The 15383-nt window shown below is 34.1% G+C and overlaps 3 protein-coding genes across 10 annotated transcripts; 2 read left to right on the plus strand and 1 right to left on the minus strand.

The window, feature by feature from the left end:
- Positions 1 to 687: 687 nt before the first annotated feature.
- LOC129900653 (auxin-induced protein 22C-like) lies at positions 688 to 2426 on the plus strand. Its single transcript, XM_055975667.1, has 3 exons — positions 688 to 1093; positions 1332 to 1428; positions 2126 to 2426. The coding sequence occupies exons 1-3, from the start codon at positions 754 to 756 to the stop codon at positions 2235 to 2237; spliced, it is 549 nt and encodes a 182-aa protein (XP_055831642.1). The 5' UTR covers positions 688 to 753; the 3' UTR covers positions 2238 to 2426.
- Positions 2427 to 5339: 2913 nt separating this feature from the next.
- Positions 5340 to 6669, plus strand: LOC129900419 (8-hydroxygeraniol dehydrogenase-like). The gene is made up of 3 exons (XM_055975392.1): positions 5340 to 5452; positions 5942 to 6055; positions 6272 to 6669. Exons 1-3 carry the CDS (start codon positions 5355 to 5357, stop codon positions 6639 to 6641), a joined length of 582 nt encoding a protein of 193 aa, XP_055831367.1. The 5' UTR covers positions 5340 to 5354; the 3' UTR covers positions 6642 to 6669.
- A 2851-nt stretch (positions 6670 to 9520) lies between these two features.
- LOC129899559 (protein CDI-like) lies at positions 9521 to 15158 on the minus strand. Of its 8 annotated transcripts, XR_008769548.1 has the most exons (5): positions 15043 to 15145; positions 14857 to 14952; positions 14192 to 14238; positions 13332 to 13770; positions 12910 to 13197 (listed from the first exon to the last, which is right to left on the minus strand). XR_008769548.1 is itself a non-coding variant. In XM_055974561.1 (4 exons), the coding sequence occupies exons 3-4, from the start codon at positions 14194 to 14196 to the stop codon at positions 9768 to 9770; spliced, it is 780 nt and encodes a 259-aa protein (XP_055830536.1). In that variant the 5' UTR covers positions 14197 to 14238; positions 14857 to 14952; positions 15043 to 15158; the 3' UTR covers positions 9521 to 9767. The 8 variants fall into 8 exon arrangements, 3 of the variants coding, with proteins under 3 accessions (XP_055830536.1, XP_055830538.1, XP_055830539.1); XM_055974561.1 differs by lacking the exons at positions 12910 to 13197; positions 13332 to 13770 and adding an exon at positions 9521 to 10542 and having other exon boundaries at positions 15043 to 15158; XM_055974563.1 differs by lacking the exons at positions 12910 to 13197; positions 13332 to 13770 and adding an exon at positions 9521 to 10542 and having other exon boundaries at positions 14857 to 14948; positions 15043 to 15094.
- Positions 15159 to 15383: the final 225 nt, after the last annotated feature.

The raw sequence follows: 15383 nt of genomic DNA on the forward strand, positions 1-15383 counted from the left end.
TGTATAGGTCTGTCTGTCCTTACTCTTCTCTTCTTGTTTATCTATGAGGAAACATGATATGTCTTTACTCCTTCCATTCCACTATAAATAATTTTTTGGCTATTTTTTATGGCTTAAAATGAATGTTTTTTTTTCAAAGTCCAAAAATGTAATTCCTCCGCCCTAATTTAAGTGTCTCACTTTGATTGGACATAAAATTTTAAAAATAAAGTGAAATTTTTGAATCTCGTGATCTTAAATTAAAAATGTGGTGTTAAACTTGTCATGTAGAATGTTGAAATTGAAAAAAACTTACTAAATATAATAAGGGACACTTTTTTGAGACATATTAAAAAGAAAAATAAGACACTTAAATTAAAACATAGCAATATTAATTATTTTATCCAAAATTCTCTTTGATGAATTTTTATCGACTCTCTCTAGTCTTAAGAAAAGTTTGGAAAGAAAGTAAAACTTAATGCCTTTAAGTAATTTTTTAAGAGATGTGCCACACCCCCAAAATATCATTTATTTTGCAACAAAGAGAGTATAACCCTAGGTACATACGTACGATAAGTGGTACCATATAAAATTAGGAAATTGCCTGTCCATATTAGTGTTATAGGTAACATATAGTTCCCTACCATCATGTGACCGACCATTTATTTTCATTGACTTCCCATTGCTCCTTACACACACTATATATAAATTATAACTATCCTCTTTTTTCTCATCAAACAACTTAAACTCAAAAAGTTGTCTCTTCAAAAAGAAATGGCAACAGAACTTGAAATTACAGAGCTTAGATTAGGGCTTATTCCTAGTTCAAAAAATGAGAAGAAGAAAAGGGTGTTTTCGGAGATCGACAACGATCGAAGTAGCAGCAACGTTAACGATGATAAGAACCAAGTTGTTGGATGGCCACCAGTTTGTGGTTATCGTAGAAAGAATAATAGTAATAGTAATAGTAATAGTGGCGCAAGATCAAAGAAGATGTACGTGAAAGTTAGCATGGATGGTGCACCTTTTCTTAGAAAAGTTGATTTGAGCAGTCACAAGGACTACTATGGATTTGTTATGAATCTTGAAAAACTCTTCCACTTCTATGGCATTTGTAAGTAAATTTCTTCTTAATTACTTCAATTTATTCGTGTTCCATTGTAGATGAATTATATATAATCAGGTACGTACCTAGAAATTTTAAATTGTATGAGTGTTGAGTTAAATATCTTTGTATGAATTAGCAGGAGTATTTTTTGTTCTACATTAATAATATTTTCATCTGTCCTTTTATCCCTTATACCAAACGATCCTTATCGTGTATATATTGAGAAGTGGGAATTTGTGGATAGGCAAAGCATTGAAGGATGGAGAGAGTAGTTCAGAGTACATTCCTATATACGAGGATAAAGATGGAGACTGGATGCTTGTGGGTGATGTTCCATGGCAGTAAGTTCATTTTTTTTTACACGCCAATTCACTTTGAATTTTGCAGGCCTCTTAAAAAAGACTAATATGAATACAATTAATATTCATGTTATATTGTTTGAATAAGACAAGAATGTCCCTGGGGGACAACCAAGCAGTAATTATCACATTGAAAACTATTTTGGACCACGTTTCCCTTTTGACAATCATGAACTGGTAGACAATTTTTCCATGCATGTCGTCCTATTATATACACACTACTCAATTGTGCTTTGAATAATTCTTACTGGTACCAGCAGGCCCATCGATCTGTTTATTTTTAAGGAAAAATTAGATAAATATACGATTTATTTTATAATATTTTTTAATTTTTTTTATCATTTGAAAAAATTATAAAATCTTTACTTTCTCTTATTCTCTAATACTACGGGGATGTACCGATCAGATACATCACTGACGTGATGTATCAGGACGTCAGATACATCGTTTTACGTGGTGTATCGATCATATTTATCACTTTACGTGATGTATCAGGACGTACGTGATATATCCAAAAGTGACCAAAAAGAAGGAATTTTGGATAATTTTTAAAAGAGTAGGAGTAGAATGTAATTGGGAAGAATCACTATAGGATTTAGGAAAATTTTTCTATTTTTAATTTCCTCTCTGTCTATTTAATTAGCTTTAATGAATATTAAATTTATGATTTAATTTACAGGATGTTTAGTGAATCATGCAAAAGGCTAAGGATAATGAAGAAATCGGATGCAAAAGTGATAGGGCTTCGAACAGAAGACTTTCTCAAGGGTATTAATGTACAAGAGAAATGACGCTTTTTAATTAATGGCATCTCATATAATTAATTATGTTAATCTTATATGTTTAATTGTATCTTACACTGTAATTTTAGGTGTAATTGTAAGACATAATTATTATGTTGGTTGCTAATTTTGTTAATGTGTAATCCAGATAACGTACTTAAAGCTCGCCAAGCTAATGCATTAGCTTTTAGTATAATATGTAATTTTTGTTTCTCTTCATTTATCTCATTATATATATATATATATATATATATATATATATATATATATTATTATTATTGGTAACTTTGTTTTATGGAAAAGTAAAATATGTTGTATATATTACATTACATGTGAAAATATTAATGGGCTGTACGTTAAAAACAGAGGGTCATGGTGAGAATTTTATGGAGATTCTAAAGCAAGACAATTTGTCTCGATATTTTCATTTACTTAATTATGTTCTAACACATGCAAAAAAAATACATACCAAATTTTTATGATAATAATACAAGGTAATCTTATATTTGATAGTGTAAAATGTTTTCATACTATAGAAGAAAGAGACTTATAACAAAAGAATACATAATTAACTATCCATAATAAGTCTAATTCAATAACTTAAAAAATCATGTAAACAACTTGTTGTAATAATTAAATAGAAATACACTAATCATAAATCATAACAAAAGAATATATAATATAACTACATATAGGTTCATGCATAAGGTAAAATGGCAAGGTTCCTGTATCCATCCAACTCAATTTCCCATGCATTATATATATATATATGAAATACAGATGAACATTGCAAAGTTTCTTTTCAGACTTAATTCTATTGGAATCCCAACATTAATTTAATTAATGGTATATCAGTCAAACGTAGTCCATTTTTTAACAAGCTGCATTAATATAATAAGTTACGTAATTATTATTTCCAAATGACTCGAGAAACCATGGGAAACTTGTAAACCATGTTCTTGGGTCAAGCAAGTTGTTCAATACGTGAATTAAGGATGTATATATATACATTATTTATACGAGTCAAAAAAGAATATTATTGATTCAGTCACAACTCACAATTGTCCAATGGGATTCACTTTGTTAATTGCAAATTTTATTCTATTTTTGGTTTCTCACTCGCACCGGAGCCTCGGCTAAATTTGAATAGCGTACTGCAAGGCTCATTTATATGTGGTGCTCCAACATAATTGCAAAAATATGCGGACTATATGCATCATTTAGTATTTCTTTTGTCTTACTTCCTCCATTTCATATTAGGTGAATTTGTGAGGCAATGCACACATATTAATAAAAACATTTAAGAACATAATTTGAATCATACTTTCCACAATTGCCTTTTATAAAATCATAAATATAACTTTGCATGTAGTATGATTTATCTCCTAGAAAATATAAAATTTTGCAAATAGTGTGATTTGTTTTTTGACATTTTTTCCTTTGTTGTTTTACCGCATTTTTGTTTCCCACGCAGTTTTTCTATAAATTAATGTTACTTTTATTGTAGGATAAACTAATAGAAAGATCTATCAAACTAATCTAGCCTACGTTGAAAGATTGATATAATTATAAGTAAAAATTGATATTTAGTGAATGTTAAAGTTTGAAGCTTCAAAGTTTAAAATTAAATTTCCGCAAATGAACTCTATTTCAAGTCGTTATTGTTGCAAAAGATCGATTATATATTATGGAACCTAAATATGATATTTTGAATAATTTTGTGTAATTTTTGAGATGTTTTTGAATGAAGATGCTTGGATTCAAAAAAGAATATAAAATTAGTTTCTTGTATAATAGTGGTTCAAGCTTTCCCAGCCCCTTCTAATCAATGAACTATTGATTTATATGTAGGAGTGTGGTTCGTTTGAGAAATTCCTACATTTCTATCTATCTATCTCTGAGATAATTGAATCTTTCAAAATTTCATGGACATGCAGAAGAGCAATGCTGCCCACTTGAACCAAAATAGAAACTTCAAATTAAAGCTTGACTAAGAAGGGAGAAAATTGAATTTGAGAAAGAACATATATTATATACTATTGTATATGAGTACATAAGTACTGTACCTCTTATAATTTTGTATAATATTGTATATCAAGTTTCTTAATGCTGTTGTAAAAAATAAACAAAATTTTGTAATTACATTATGAATTAGTTAATTGTATTTTGTAAAATTATCTTGTATAATATATTTGCAAAATCATTTTTTATTATTATTTAAACCCTAAAAAATAATAATGTTGACTCACTTTTTCCAGTCTGTCCTGTCTGCAAAAATGTTATAATGAAATCCGTTCCAAAAATAACTTACCGATGCACGAGAAAAGTTGAAGTAATTATCGTTCCTCTTTATGAGAGGTCAATTTTGTTTGAATTTCTTTAGAAAACGAATGATACCATTTAAATGCAAAACATGATATGTTGGATCAATTCAAGTAAAATAACCTTAAATGTTGGAACACATCAACAACTGGTCCACGCCAATTGTCAAATTACTCACTTTATACTGTTGTCACGTTCAAAAATTAATGAAGAGTTTATCCACTGGCCTGGCCACCGAGGGGGGAATTTATGATTTAAATTATGATTCACGTGAATTCATGATTTTTTATAAAAATAAATGTTTTTTTTGTTCCGAATACTTAAAAAAAATAACTGCATTGTTATTATAACGCAGTTTATGTGATTAAGTTTGACTTAGCAAGATGTTTAAGAAATGAAGATTTGAAACTTGGTGTGTTTGGTAAGAAGGAAAATAGTATCCAGGTTTTCAATTTTCCCATGTTTTATTGGTCAAAATGCATTTTTTCTAAGAAAACAAGTTATTAAAAATGAGGAAAATAATTTCCGTAATGAAAGTAGGAAAAACAAGTTTCATAAATGACATTTCAAGTTCATTATCTCCTCCTCACATACTCGACGCCCACCCCCCACCCCTTGACCATCCTACCCTCGAAACCCCACTTCCCACCTCATCCTACCCCATAGTGTTTTGTTAGCCAAACACTAGAAAAAATGATTTAAAAGTTCACTTGTTTTTCCTTCCTACCAAACACACATACTATAAACCAAGTCATAAAGAAATATCGATCTAAAAATCATCTTATTAACAATAAGAATTGAGCTATGGAGAAATCACCAGAGGAAGCACACCCTGTTGAGGCTTTTGGTTGGGCTGCTAGAGACACTTCTGGATTCCTCTCCCCATTCAAATTCTTTAGAAGGTACATATTTCTTTTAATAATCATGATGTTCAGGTCTATCGGAAACCGTCTCTCTACCTCACAAAGGCCTGAGTACATCCTAGTCTCGTAGACCTCGCTTGTTGGGATTACAACGATATGTTTTTTGTTTTTTTTAATCATGATGTTCAGCGCAAGCTTGTGCGTACCTTGACTAATTCCACGGGTCCTGTTACCTCTCATCACATAAGTAACTCTGTCCACCGAGACTATGGACAGATAGGAAGAAATCTCTAGTTTGCCTCTGCATATTAGTACAAGTTGGAAAAATCATATTTAAAGTTCTTTTTGTTTGGTTTTGTCCTGAAGCATTGAGTCGAAAAGACACTGGAAGATCAAGGTTCAACGTTATTCGAAATCACATTATTATCCATTGAAGAAGTCAAGATTGTGTTGTTCTTTAACCTCTTGAATGCATTGTTCAATAATGTTGTCATGTTCATCTTAACAGTTCAAATGATGTGGTTGCAGGGCAACGGGCGATAAGGATGTTAAATTGAAGGTTCTTTATTGTGGTATCTGTCATTCTGATATTCATCAATTGAAGAATGAATGGGGATCTTCTCTATACCCTCTAGTCCCCGGGTTTGGTCTCAATTTTATTGGTGTCTTGATGTGCATTCTTAAAGTTGAAGCTTTTAGTCGTCAGTTGAGGCCAAATTAAAGTGTCTATCTATGTATTATGCGTAATGATTAAGTGTCTTGGCTCAATCCTTTGCTATCTCCAAGTTCAATAGCTCTATTAGTTTTTCATAAGATCAACTTGAATTTTAACTCTTATAGCTTAATTGATGGATGTAGACATGAAATCATGGGCGAAGTAACTGAGGTTGGGAGGAAGGTAGAGAAGCTCACCGTTGGGGAGAAAGTTGCTGTCGGGGGATATTGTGGATCATGTCGATCTTGTGAAGACTGCACGAACAATCTTGAGAATTATTGCTCCAAAGGAATAGCTACCTACAATGCAATCTACAATGACGGAACACCAACGTATGGAGGCTACTCAGACATGATAGTTATAGATGAACATTTTGTGTTTCATGTACCAGAAAACTTGCCCTTAGCTGCAGCAGCCCCTCTGCTTTGTGCTGGAATTACAATGTACAGCCCATTGAGATACTTTGGACTAGACAAACCGGGCATTTATACTGTTGTCACGTTCAAAAATTAATGAAGAGTTTATCCACTGGCCTGGCCACCGAGGGGGGAATTTATGATTTAAATTATGATTCACGTGAATTCATGATTTTTTATAAAAATAAATGTTTTTTTTTTCCGAATACTTAAAAAAAATAACTGCATTGTGGTGGAGACTACGCCACACCGAGTTGGAGAGAGAGATTTTTGCTTAGAAAGGTAATCAAGATAGGAGGTAGCAGTTCTTCCGTGATCAATCTTGTTCCTTTCGCTTTCCTTAAGCGATTACATACCAACGATTGTTCTTACTTACTTATTTAGGTCAGCTTGTCATGTCAATCCATATCTAATAGCTGCGACAAAGCTTCACTCCAGACAGTGACGGAGCCAGAATTTTCATTAATTAAGGGGTTCAAAATCTAAAGAGTAGACCCACAAACTAGTCGAAGAGGGTTCAACATCTATTATATTTACATAAAAAATTATTTTAACTATGTATAAATAATATAATTTTCTGCCGAAGGGGGTTCGGCTAAATCCCCTGAACTCAAGATGGCTCCGCCCTGACTCCACGTCGAACTCACTTTCATTTATATATTACCAGTTAGCACTCATGTTTCAAAAACGTTGAATTAGTATTTAATTTGTCTAGAGGATTATGGATCAATTCTTATTTAGTACTTTTTCTTTCTTTTTTGAGTAGTACAGTCATGTTAATCTTATATCTGTTTTTACATAATTCAGGGTGTTTAATTTAATTTATTTTATTTTCTTAATACATTGAAAAAGAAAACTTATTATAATCTTTAAAAACAATGTTATTTAAATTTACTTAGGAGAAAAAACTCCATATTCCTGAATGTACGTATTTTTCTAGATTTGCAGATCTTGATATACTCCTGAATTGGCCCTTTCTTATTTGAAAGGCTCCAATTTCGTAACTCATGTGTGTGCTCTTCATTTGTCAGGAAAGCAGTACATTATTTTGGTTTGCCTTTTTTCAATTGTGTTTAATAAAGGTTTTATTAATATTCAGCAGATATTTATAAGAAGTTGATATTGTATGTCCTCATATATTTTTAATAATTAATAAGTTTGACAACTATTTCCGGGTAGCCTATTATTTTAACTACGTTTAACCCTTTATTTATGCTATATAATTTTATAATAAGGTTAATTTGAAATGTGTTTGATCTTATTCGAATAGCTCAACAATTATTTTTCTTGATCATATCTAAACATATATTCAAAAGTTTATGGTATTTAATGCATAAAGCTACTTACGCATTATATGACATATATACCTTATATATATGCTCAACCTAAATATGCATTCATGTGTGGCATGTGTTATAACATGGCATATTTTGGACAGTACGTGTTAAATTAGGTTTTAGGCCTAACTCACATACCAAAAACTAGTTCAAAGGGAGGAGAATTGCTCACACCTTATAAGGAGTCCACCCAACTCATTAACCATCAATGTGGACTTTTGTCATTCTTCAACCGTACGAACAAGTACCAAATTAACGAGAATTTCTTGTTGAGAGAAGCAATCAATCTGGGAATTAACTAAACTGGAATAAACCTTTCATTTTTTTTATTCAAGAGTGGAGTTTCTTTTAACGAAGTGCAAATGCCTGCCTGTGACATCAGGTAGCTGTAGATGTGGACATTGATGAAGTAGCTCGTAAAACAGAGGGATATAGTGGAGATGACCTCACAAATGTTTGCCGAGATGCTTCTATGAATGGCATGAGGCGAAAGATAGCTGGGAAGACACGTGAGGAGATTAAGAACATGGCCAAGGATGACATTGCTAAGGATCCTGTAGCGATGTGTGACTTCGTTGAAGCTATTTCCAAAGTTCAACCGAGTGTCTCAGCGGCTGACATTGAAAAACATGAGAAATGGTTTGCGGAATTTGGATCTGCTTAGGATAGTTTGATGGTGAGCAATTTACTCAGTTTCCTTACATTTGTCCATATTTGGTGGTCAGTTCTTCTTACTTGTGTACTGTTGAATCTTTTGATCAGCACTGGACTGATCAACTTATGTAAAATGACAAATCACCCAGGGTTTATACCTCATCGCTCATCTGCCAATTGGATTGTTATTTTCTTTCAATTGGTTTACTCCTTTAGCTATCGTGGAAGTGTCAATTGAATTTATGTGATGGAGGAGGCGCTCAACTTTGTAGCACTGATGTCTGTAACTTTATCAAAGAAAATTATTTAATCTGAAGCTATTGAGTAAAGTAGTGGCATCTTGTGAGCTCATGGTCTTATTCAATACGATGTTGCAACTGGATCCCATAATAGCAGTATCATTTACACACTCACGGCATTATGAAAAACAACTCATTCCCGTTGTCCAATATGCAAAAAAGCCTTTCTGAACCATCCACAACACTGCTTTATAGTTTCTAGATTGTGAATGCATGTTCATTTGACATCTCAACGCTTGATCATATTAGAATAAGAGTAACACGGTGCTTCAGCTTTATCAAGCAAAAGAATAAGTGGACATACAAATTTGTGTAAGATGAATCTTCACAAGGACAAATATCAGCAGTAAGGGTGTAATGCCTCCTCCATGAAGAGGAAGAAAGACAATGTATTTTGATACGACCAAATACAGAATTACTGAACAGCAACAAAACCTCGGGACAAGCTATTTCATTTATAACATCAAATAACCAATGTAATCCCCACAGGTGGAGTGCACGGAGACCTTAATCCAACTTTGTGGAGGTAGAGAGATGTTTCCTAAGTAACCAGTAAAACATACTTAAAGATCAGAATGATCTTGTTCTCTCGTTAATGAATCTGTTGCAAATACAGTACAAAAAGATATGATAGAAAAAACTGCTTACTTAGTAAAAGTCGTAACATCAAGTAACCAGAAGCATACTTGATATAAAAGATCGAGATGATCATGTTTTTTCTTTAATGAATCTATTATGATTACAATACAACGATATAAAACTGCTTACTAACTATTTGATTTGGAATGAATCGGTTACATCTCGCAATACAGATCAAAACAATATGGAAGACTAAATCAAGGAAGCATAGCCCTGAAGATGCATTGTAACGAATCAATAACCTTTAACTAAAAAAACTGTGGGAATCAAACACTACCATAAGGCTACATTGGCCTAATCCACCTTCTTCTCTATCGCCTTCTTGTACTCCTCGAGCTCCTTTATCCACAAATCACCAAATTCACAATCCTTCCAAGCCTCAAACCAAGGTCCACCAAGTGTATAATGAATTGACTTAGGAAATGTAGCTGGATCACCCTCGACAACCTTATTATGCCCTACGAGGAAGTTCCAAACGAACGGAACTTCCCCAATCTCGTCATCTTCCAACCAGGTAAACCTATGAAGAAATGCCCCAGATTCAGTATTCACTATCTCAGGTGTCAACACCCTATTCTTTGGATGTCCACAATTGTAAAGAACCATTGATGACCAATTCTTCCTAGGATAAACAGTTTGGACTGCCCCATCCATTTTTGTAGTCTCTTTTGGAGCATAATCATGTTGTACACACATTAAAGCATATTTATCATCAACCATATCCCTCAATTCTTTAATATCCCCTAAATACAAGAAATCACAATCAACAAACATAGCCCACCCTTCAAAATTAGCCAAATGGGGTGTCAAGAAACGAGAAAAGGAAAACTCAGTGCTTTCTAATTTCCCCCTTTCACGCCAGTATAACCCTTTTTCCCTTAACTCCGATTGTTTAATGGGTATGATTTCAAGTGGGATTGAAGATCTTTTCAGAAGGGAATAACGACACACCTCATAAGCAACATCTTCACGAGGATCATAGCCTATGAAAATCTTGAATGCCTTTGAATTTGGGACATTTCCATTAGAATGCACATCTGTCGACATTATTATAATCCAAGATTTCAACCTGCAAAACCAAGAAAATCAAAAGGGTAAGCCAAAAATTGATTTTTTTTCCCTTTTAATGAACTAGAGAAATTTGAAAGCTTGAAGCTTTTTACCTAAAAAGAGAGAGTAGATCTGGGTTTGGACTAAATAGAGAAAATACAAGATTTTTTTCAAGATTTGTAGTTAAAGGAGATAATTGCGGAGAGGGGCAGAATTTATAGCAGTGAATAATGTAGATCACTGATTTTTGTGAGAGATTGGAGTAATTTTAATAGCAGCGTCTTTACAGTTGTACACGCGGGTGATGGCAATGATCCACACAACCGACAACACCTTTCCATTTAGGAGGGGACTGGACTTTGGGATGAATTTTCAAAAAATCAGTGGACTCAAACCTCTCTTAGGAAAAGAGAGATTACACCATTAATCTGGAAAGATGTTTTCTTCTATTTAATATGTAAATAAATTATTAAAAAAATTATCATTATTTATATAATAATTTTTTTTTTGATTTAATACATTGTGAACTCATTTAATTTATCACTAAATTTCATTTAAATACTCATACTAACGCTTGTTCTAATCAAGTACCACACATTCGGTCATGTTAGACATTTTTGATTTGAATTTTAGAACATTTTTTGTGCATATTCTCAAATGTTTATTAAGTAATTAAGTTAACAACATAAATATATTATCTCCTTTAATTACATACAATAGCCTCAATTAGAATGTGTACACAATGAATACTTGAGAATACACACCATTGAACTAAAAATATCCGATTAAAACTCTATATATGTTTATGTGTCCAAATACAACAAAAGTTTCAATGTGTAAATGAATATTTTGATTTTGCAAACTTAAAATTAGTGAAAGAGTAGGCACACTCTAAAGGAGAACGTTCGAAAACTAGAGGCGTAGGCAGCGTTTTTTGTACCAAAACCAGCGCCCTTACCTTACTCATCTATCTATGTGGATATTATTTTCTCCGTTTTAATCCACGTGAATGTGTTTGACTATGGATAGAGTTTAAGAATATAGGAAAGATTTTTAAAACTTATATTCCAATATGAGTCTATATTTGTGTTACTATAAATCATCTTATTAATCATAAAGTTAATAATTACTAATATAAAAAGATGTTAATTTTCTTACGGTGACTAAAAAAAGTGTCATTTAGACGGAGGGAATAATATTAGCATACTGCTACATGTTACGTGTGTCTATGACTTGTGCTTTCCTGTCCCTTGCCATTCGAAGCTTGTGCAACAGAATCTGTTACACTGCTAAATGCGAGTGTCTCACGCGTGTTATCTCCATGTCAGAGTTGTAAAGATGTTTATTCTGCAAAGAGTCAAGTTTTATTTACTGAAAAGGTAAGCAATTCAAGTTTTAAAGGAGGTTGTTTCTCGATTTTCCAAGTTATTCAACATATCAAATTATCCAGTGATACATAGTGGAATGAAATGAAAGTGAAAAGGTTGTGAATTGTGATAAAGGTGGTTGTTTCTCGATTTTCCATGGTAGGGTATATATTTTAAGGAAAAATATCCAAGTTGCCCCTCTTCAAAATCTGAAAAACTGAGCAAAAACTCTGCTGGCGCTATAGTGGCGCGTCGCGCCATTGCAACGCCAAGCTAAAATGGGCTTAAAACCCTGTACACCTAATAGTGGCGCGTCGCGCCAAGGACCAAACTACTGAGGCCGTTTTCTGGCGCTATAGTGGCGCCGGGCGCCACTGGAGCGCCAAGCCTAAATTTTCTGCAGTTAGAGTCCAGGCCTGAAATTCCTGCAGTACTAGTCTGTAGAAAAAGGGTCATAATTTTTGACTCCGAACTCTAAAAAAATGCAATCTTGGTGGAGTTAGAAAGAAGACTCAAGGAACTTTAATTTGATAGGTCATAGGACACCCAATTCATTATATTCTATGAGATATGCTCATTTGAAATTGACCTTTATACTAACTCATTCGAAAACTTAATCGATTGGAATTCTTTGGACTCGGTTTGGTGTTAGAGATCCCTTATGACCCCTAAACACATCTAACACACTTCAAATACTTAGGAATTGATCCTAACTCATATATAAAATTACAAGTCCTTCGATTCGAAACTACACACACGTGAAAAAATGTTTGAGTCTTTGCGGAAAAAAATTCGGGGTGTTACATCCTTCCACACCCTGCCTATCCCCCCGTGTCCAGCCAGTGGATTTGTGTCACGACCCAACTCCGTAGGCCATGACTGGTGCCCGAGTTGGGCACCCATACGTACCCTTAGCCCCACTTAGTACATTAATCGAATAAGCATAGGTAATGATCAGAAGGGATCTCTAAATAGATCACAAAATAGATATAACGCACGAGGGCCGATAGGCCATAACGAAACACACAAAACCCAAAACATATATACAAAACCCACATCTCATGTCTACAGACCTCTACAGAATGATATCCTAGTCATATGACGGGACAGGGCCCCGCCGTACCTCTGAACAACGTATATATATATATACAATAGAAAGTGTCAGTACCAAAATAGAACTCCGAACAAAGGAGCACTGTCGACCAACATGGTGGATGTCCTAAGCGAGCGGATCAGCAAACCAATCATCTGTACTTGCGGGCATATAACGCAGCCCCCGAAGAAAGGGGGTCAGTACGGAAAATGTACTGAGTATGTAAAGCATGGACTGAAATCAGTAAAGTCATTACCAGAGCAAAATGTACAAAATGAGCAAAATATCCAAAAATTTCAAATGTTTATCAAACCACATATAATGGGTTGTAATAAGTAAAGTCATTACCGTGATAGAATGTACAAAACTGAGCAAAATGTTCGGAGATATCAAATGCTGATCAAAACCTCAGATAATGTATACAGAAAAACATATGCCATATCCGGCCCCATTATGGGACTCGGTGAACAAAGTGTGGTCGCCCTCCCATCATCGGCGCCACGGCACAGCATAACACCAGAGTAGAGAATATCTCCGTAACAAATCATATCATATCAGATGGCCATATTAAATCATATCATATCATATCATATCATATCACAAACATATATGTACATGGCACAGCATAACTCCGTAGCATAATATTTACCACCCCATGGTACATGTCATACCTGCCCCCTCACGTCGGGACACGGCGAATAATGCAGAGAAATACGCACGAAAATATATCCTGGCCCAGGCTCAGTGAAAGAAGCATTGAGGCATCCACGAGTGGAGTAGTGAGAAACTATATGCAATTTAAATCATATTTAAGACTCAATGGAATAATCAGAATGAGCTATCATTTAAAAATCGAGACGAGACTCATGTCAAGTACCTTTCAAAAGTTACCCCGGATTATATCAAAATAAATCTTCTGGAATCATATAGACGTATCTAGGCATAATAAAATACCTTTTGGAAATCAAGGAATTGGCTATCCTAATGGCTCTAGGAATAGGAACCTCTTTGAAATTATATAAAAGTCATATTTTTGTTTCATAAATATCATACCAAAACAAAGATTAGCTTTACATACTTATGTCAAAACATGAAAATCGAAAGAATATGCTTTACATACTTATGTTAAAACATGAAAATCAAGAGAATATGCTTTACATACTTATGTCAAAAACATGCCAAAAGAAAGAAAGGTTCGCTTTACATACCTCATACAGATTACTCTTAACTATGCTCGCCTCGTCGTCTCTTGAACCTATTTAACATGAAATTAATACTAAGGTTAATAAATTTTCACTTTCCAATTTCCAATTCTACACCCAAGTAACCATAGGAATCATTCCCTTATCTATGTCTCTCGACTAGTTTATTACTAGCTCCGAATCTACCGAAAATCGGGCAGCATCTCCCCTGTAACTTGAACATCCCCGAGTTTTCAACTCGGCCACAATGTAAACAACCATACCAACAACAACAGCCAGCAGCATATATACAAGTAAATCACTTCAACTTTACACAATACAAGCTCTATACAACTCATTCCAAACTACGGTACCAAAATAGAGTTTTTAACCTTTATTTCGTAAAATATGTAGTCATACCAAACGGAGGGTTGTGTGGCTGCAACCAGCAGCACCCACATCCATTTTTGAGTACTTTACAGCCCTGCAACACGCAATTAAACCACCACCAAACAGCAGCACCACAACAACAACACACTACGCGACTTCGATTTAACTACTACGACTTCCATTTAGTTTGTTTCCAACGTCAAACATCCTTATACATTTTTTTCCACTTCCAGCGTATTTTAAGACATGTAATATACTTCATAACATCATCATAAAGTCCAGTTCAAAACAGAAAACTTTACCTTTCCCGAAATTCACCAAAACTCGCCAAAACTTGCCTCGGAATTTCCTTTAGCGCAGCTGAAACTTAGGGACTGTTTGGTAACGTTTTGGGCTGCCTAAAACCATAAAATTTCATTACTAACATCTTCATAACATCATGGTATAGCTCATATAATTAATTCTTGGAACGGAATCGGAGAACTTACCTTTTTCTCCTCCCAAAATCGTAGCTCTTTCCTTGTTTCTAGCCTAAGTTTCTCTTCTCTTCTCTTCTTTTTTTTTTCTTGTAATTTCGGTTCCTCCCTCTTGAACTCTCTAGATGAGTATGGGAATTAATGAGTCATAAGACTCATATATATATATATACAACTTTAGGGGTGACACATGTCATCCCCTAAGTGGTGACACGTGTCAAGCCCTAAGTGGTGACAAATGTCAAGATTTAAGTGGTGACACATGTCAAGATTTCATTGGTCCAACACACCCCTTTCCTCCAATCACGGGCTGCCATGTGGCATGTGGGGCCCATATGAGTCTTCTTGAAGAC

Source organism: Solanum dulcamara, chromosome 8 (assembly GCF_947179165.1).
Source record: "Solanum dulcamara chromosome 8, daSolDulc1.2, whole genome shotgun sequence".
In the NCBI taxonomy this organism is placed as follows: domain Eukaryota; kingdom Viridiplantae; phylum Streptophyta; class Magnoliopsida; order Solanales; family Solanaceae; genus Solanum; species Solanum dulcamara.

Excerpts from the sequence above, each read along its gene's own strand:
- LOC129900653 (XM_055975667.1), top strand. The coding sequence starts at position 754 with ATGGCAACAGAACTTGAAATTACAGAGCTTAGATTAGGGCTTATTCCT. Across the intron at positions 1,094-1,331 it reads CTTCCACTTCTATGGCATTT|GCAAAGCATTGAAGGATGGA; the intron begins GTAAGTAAATTT and ends ATTTGTGGATAG. Across the intron at positions 1,429-2,125 it reads GTGGGTGATGTTCCATGGCA|GATGTTTAGTGAATCATGCA; the intron begins GTAAGTTCATTT and ends TTTAATTTACAG.
- LOC129900419 (XM_055975392.1), top strand. The coding sequence starts at position 5,355 with ATGGAGAAATCACCAGAGGAAGCACACCCTGTTGAGGCTTTTGGTTGG. Across the intron at positions 5,453-5,941 it reads CCATTCAAATTCTTTAGAAG|GGCAACGGGCGATAAGGATG; the intron begins GTACATATTTCT and ends ATGTGGTTGCAG. Across the intron at positions 6,056-6,271 it reads CTATACCCTCTAGTCCCCGG|ACATGAAATCATGGGCGAAG; the intron begins GTTTGGTCTCAA and ends TGATGGATGTAG.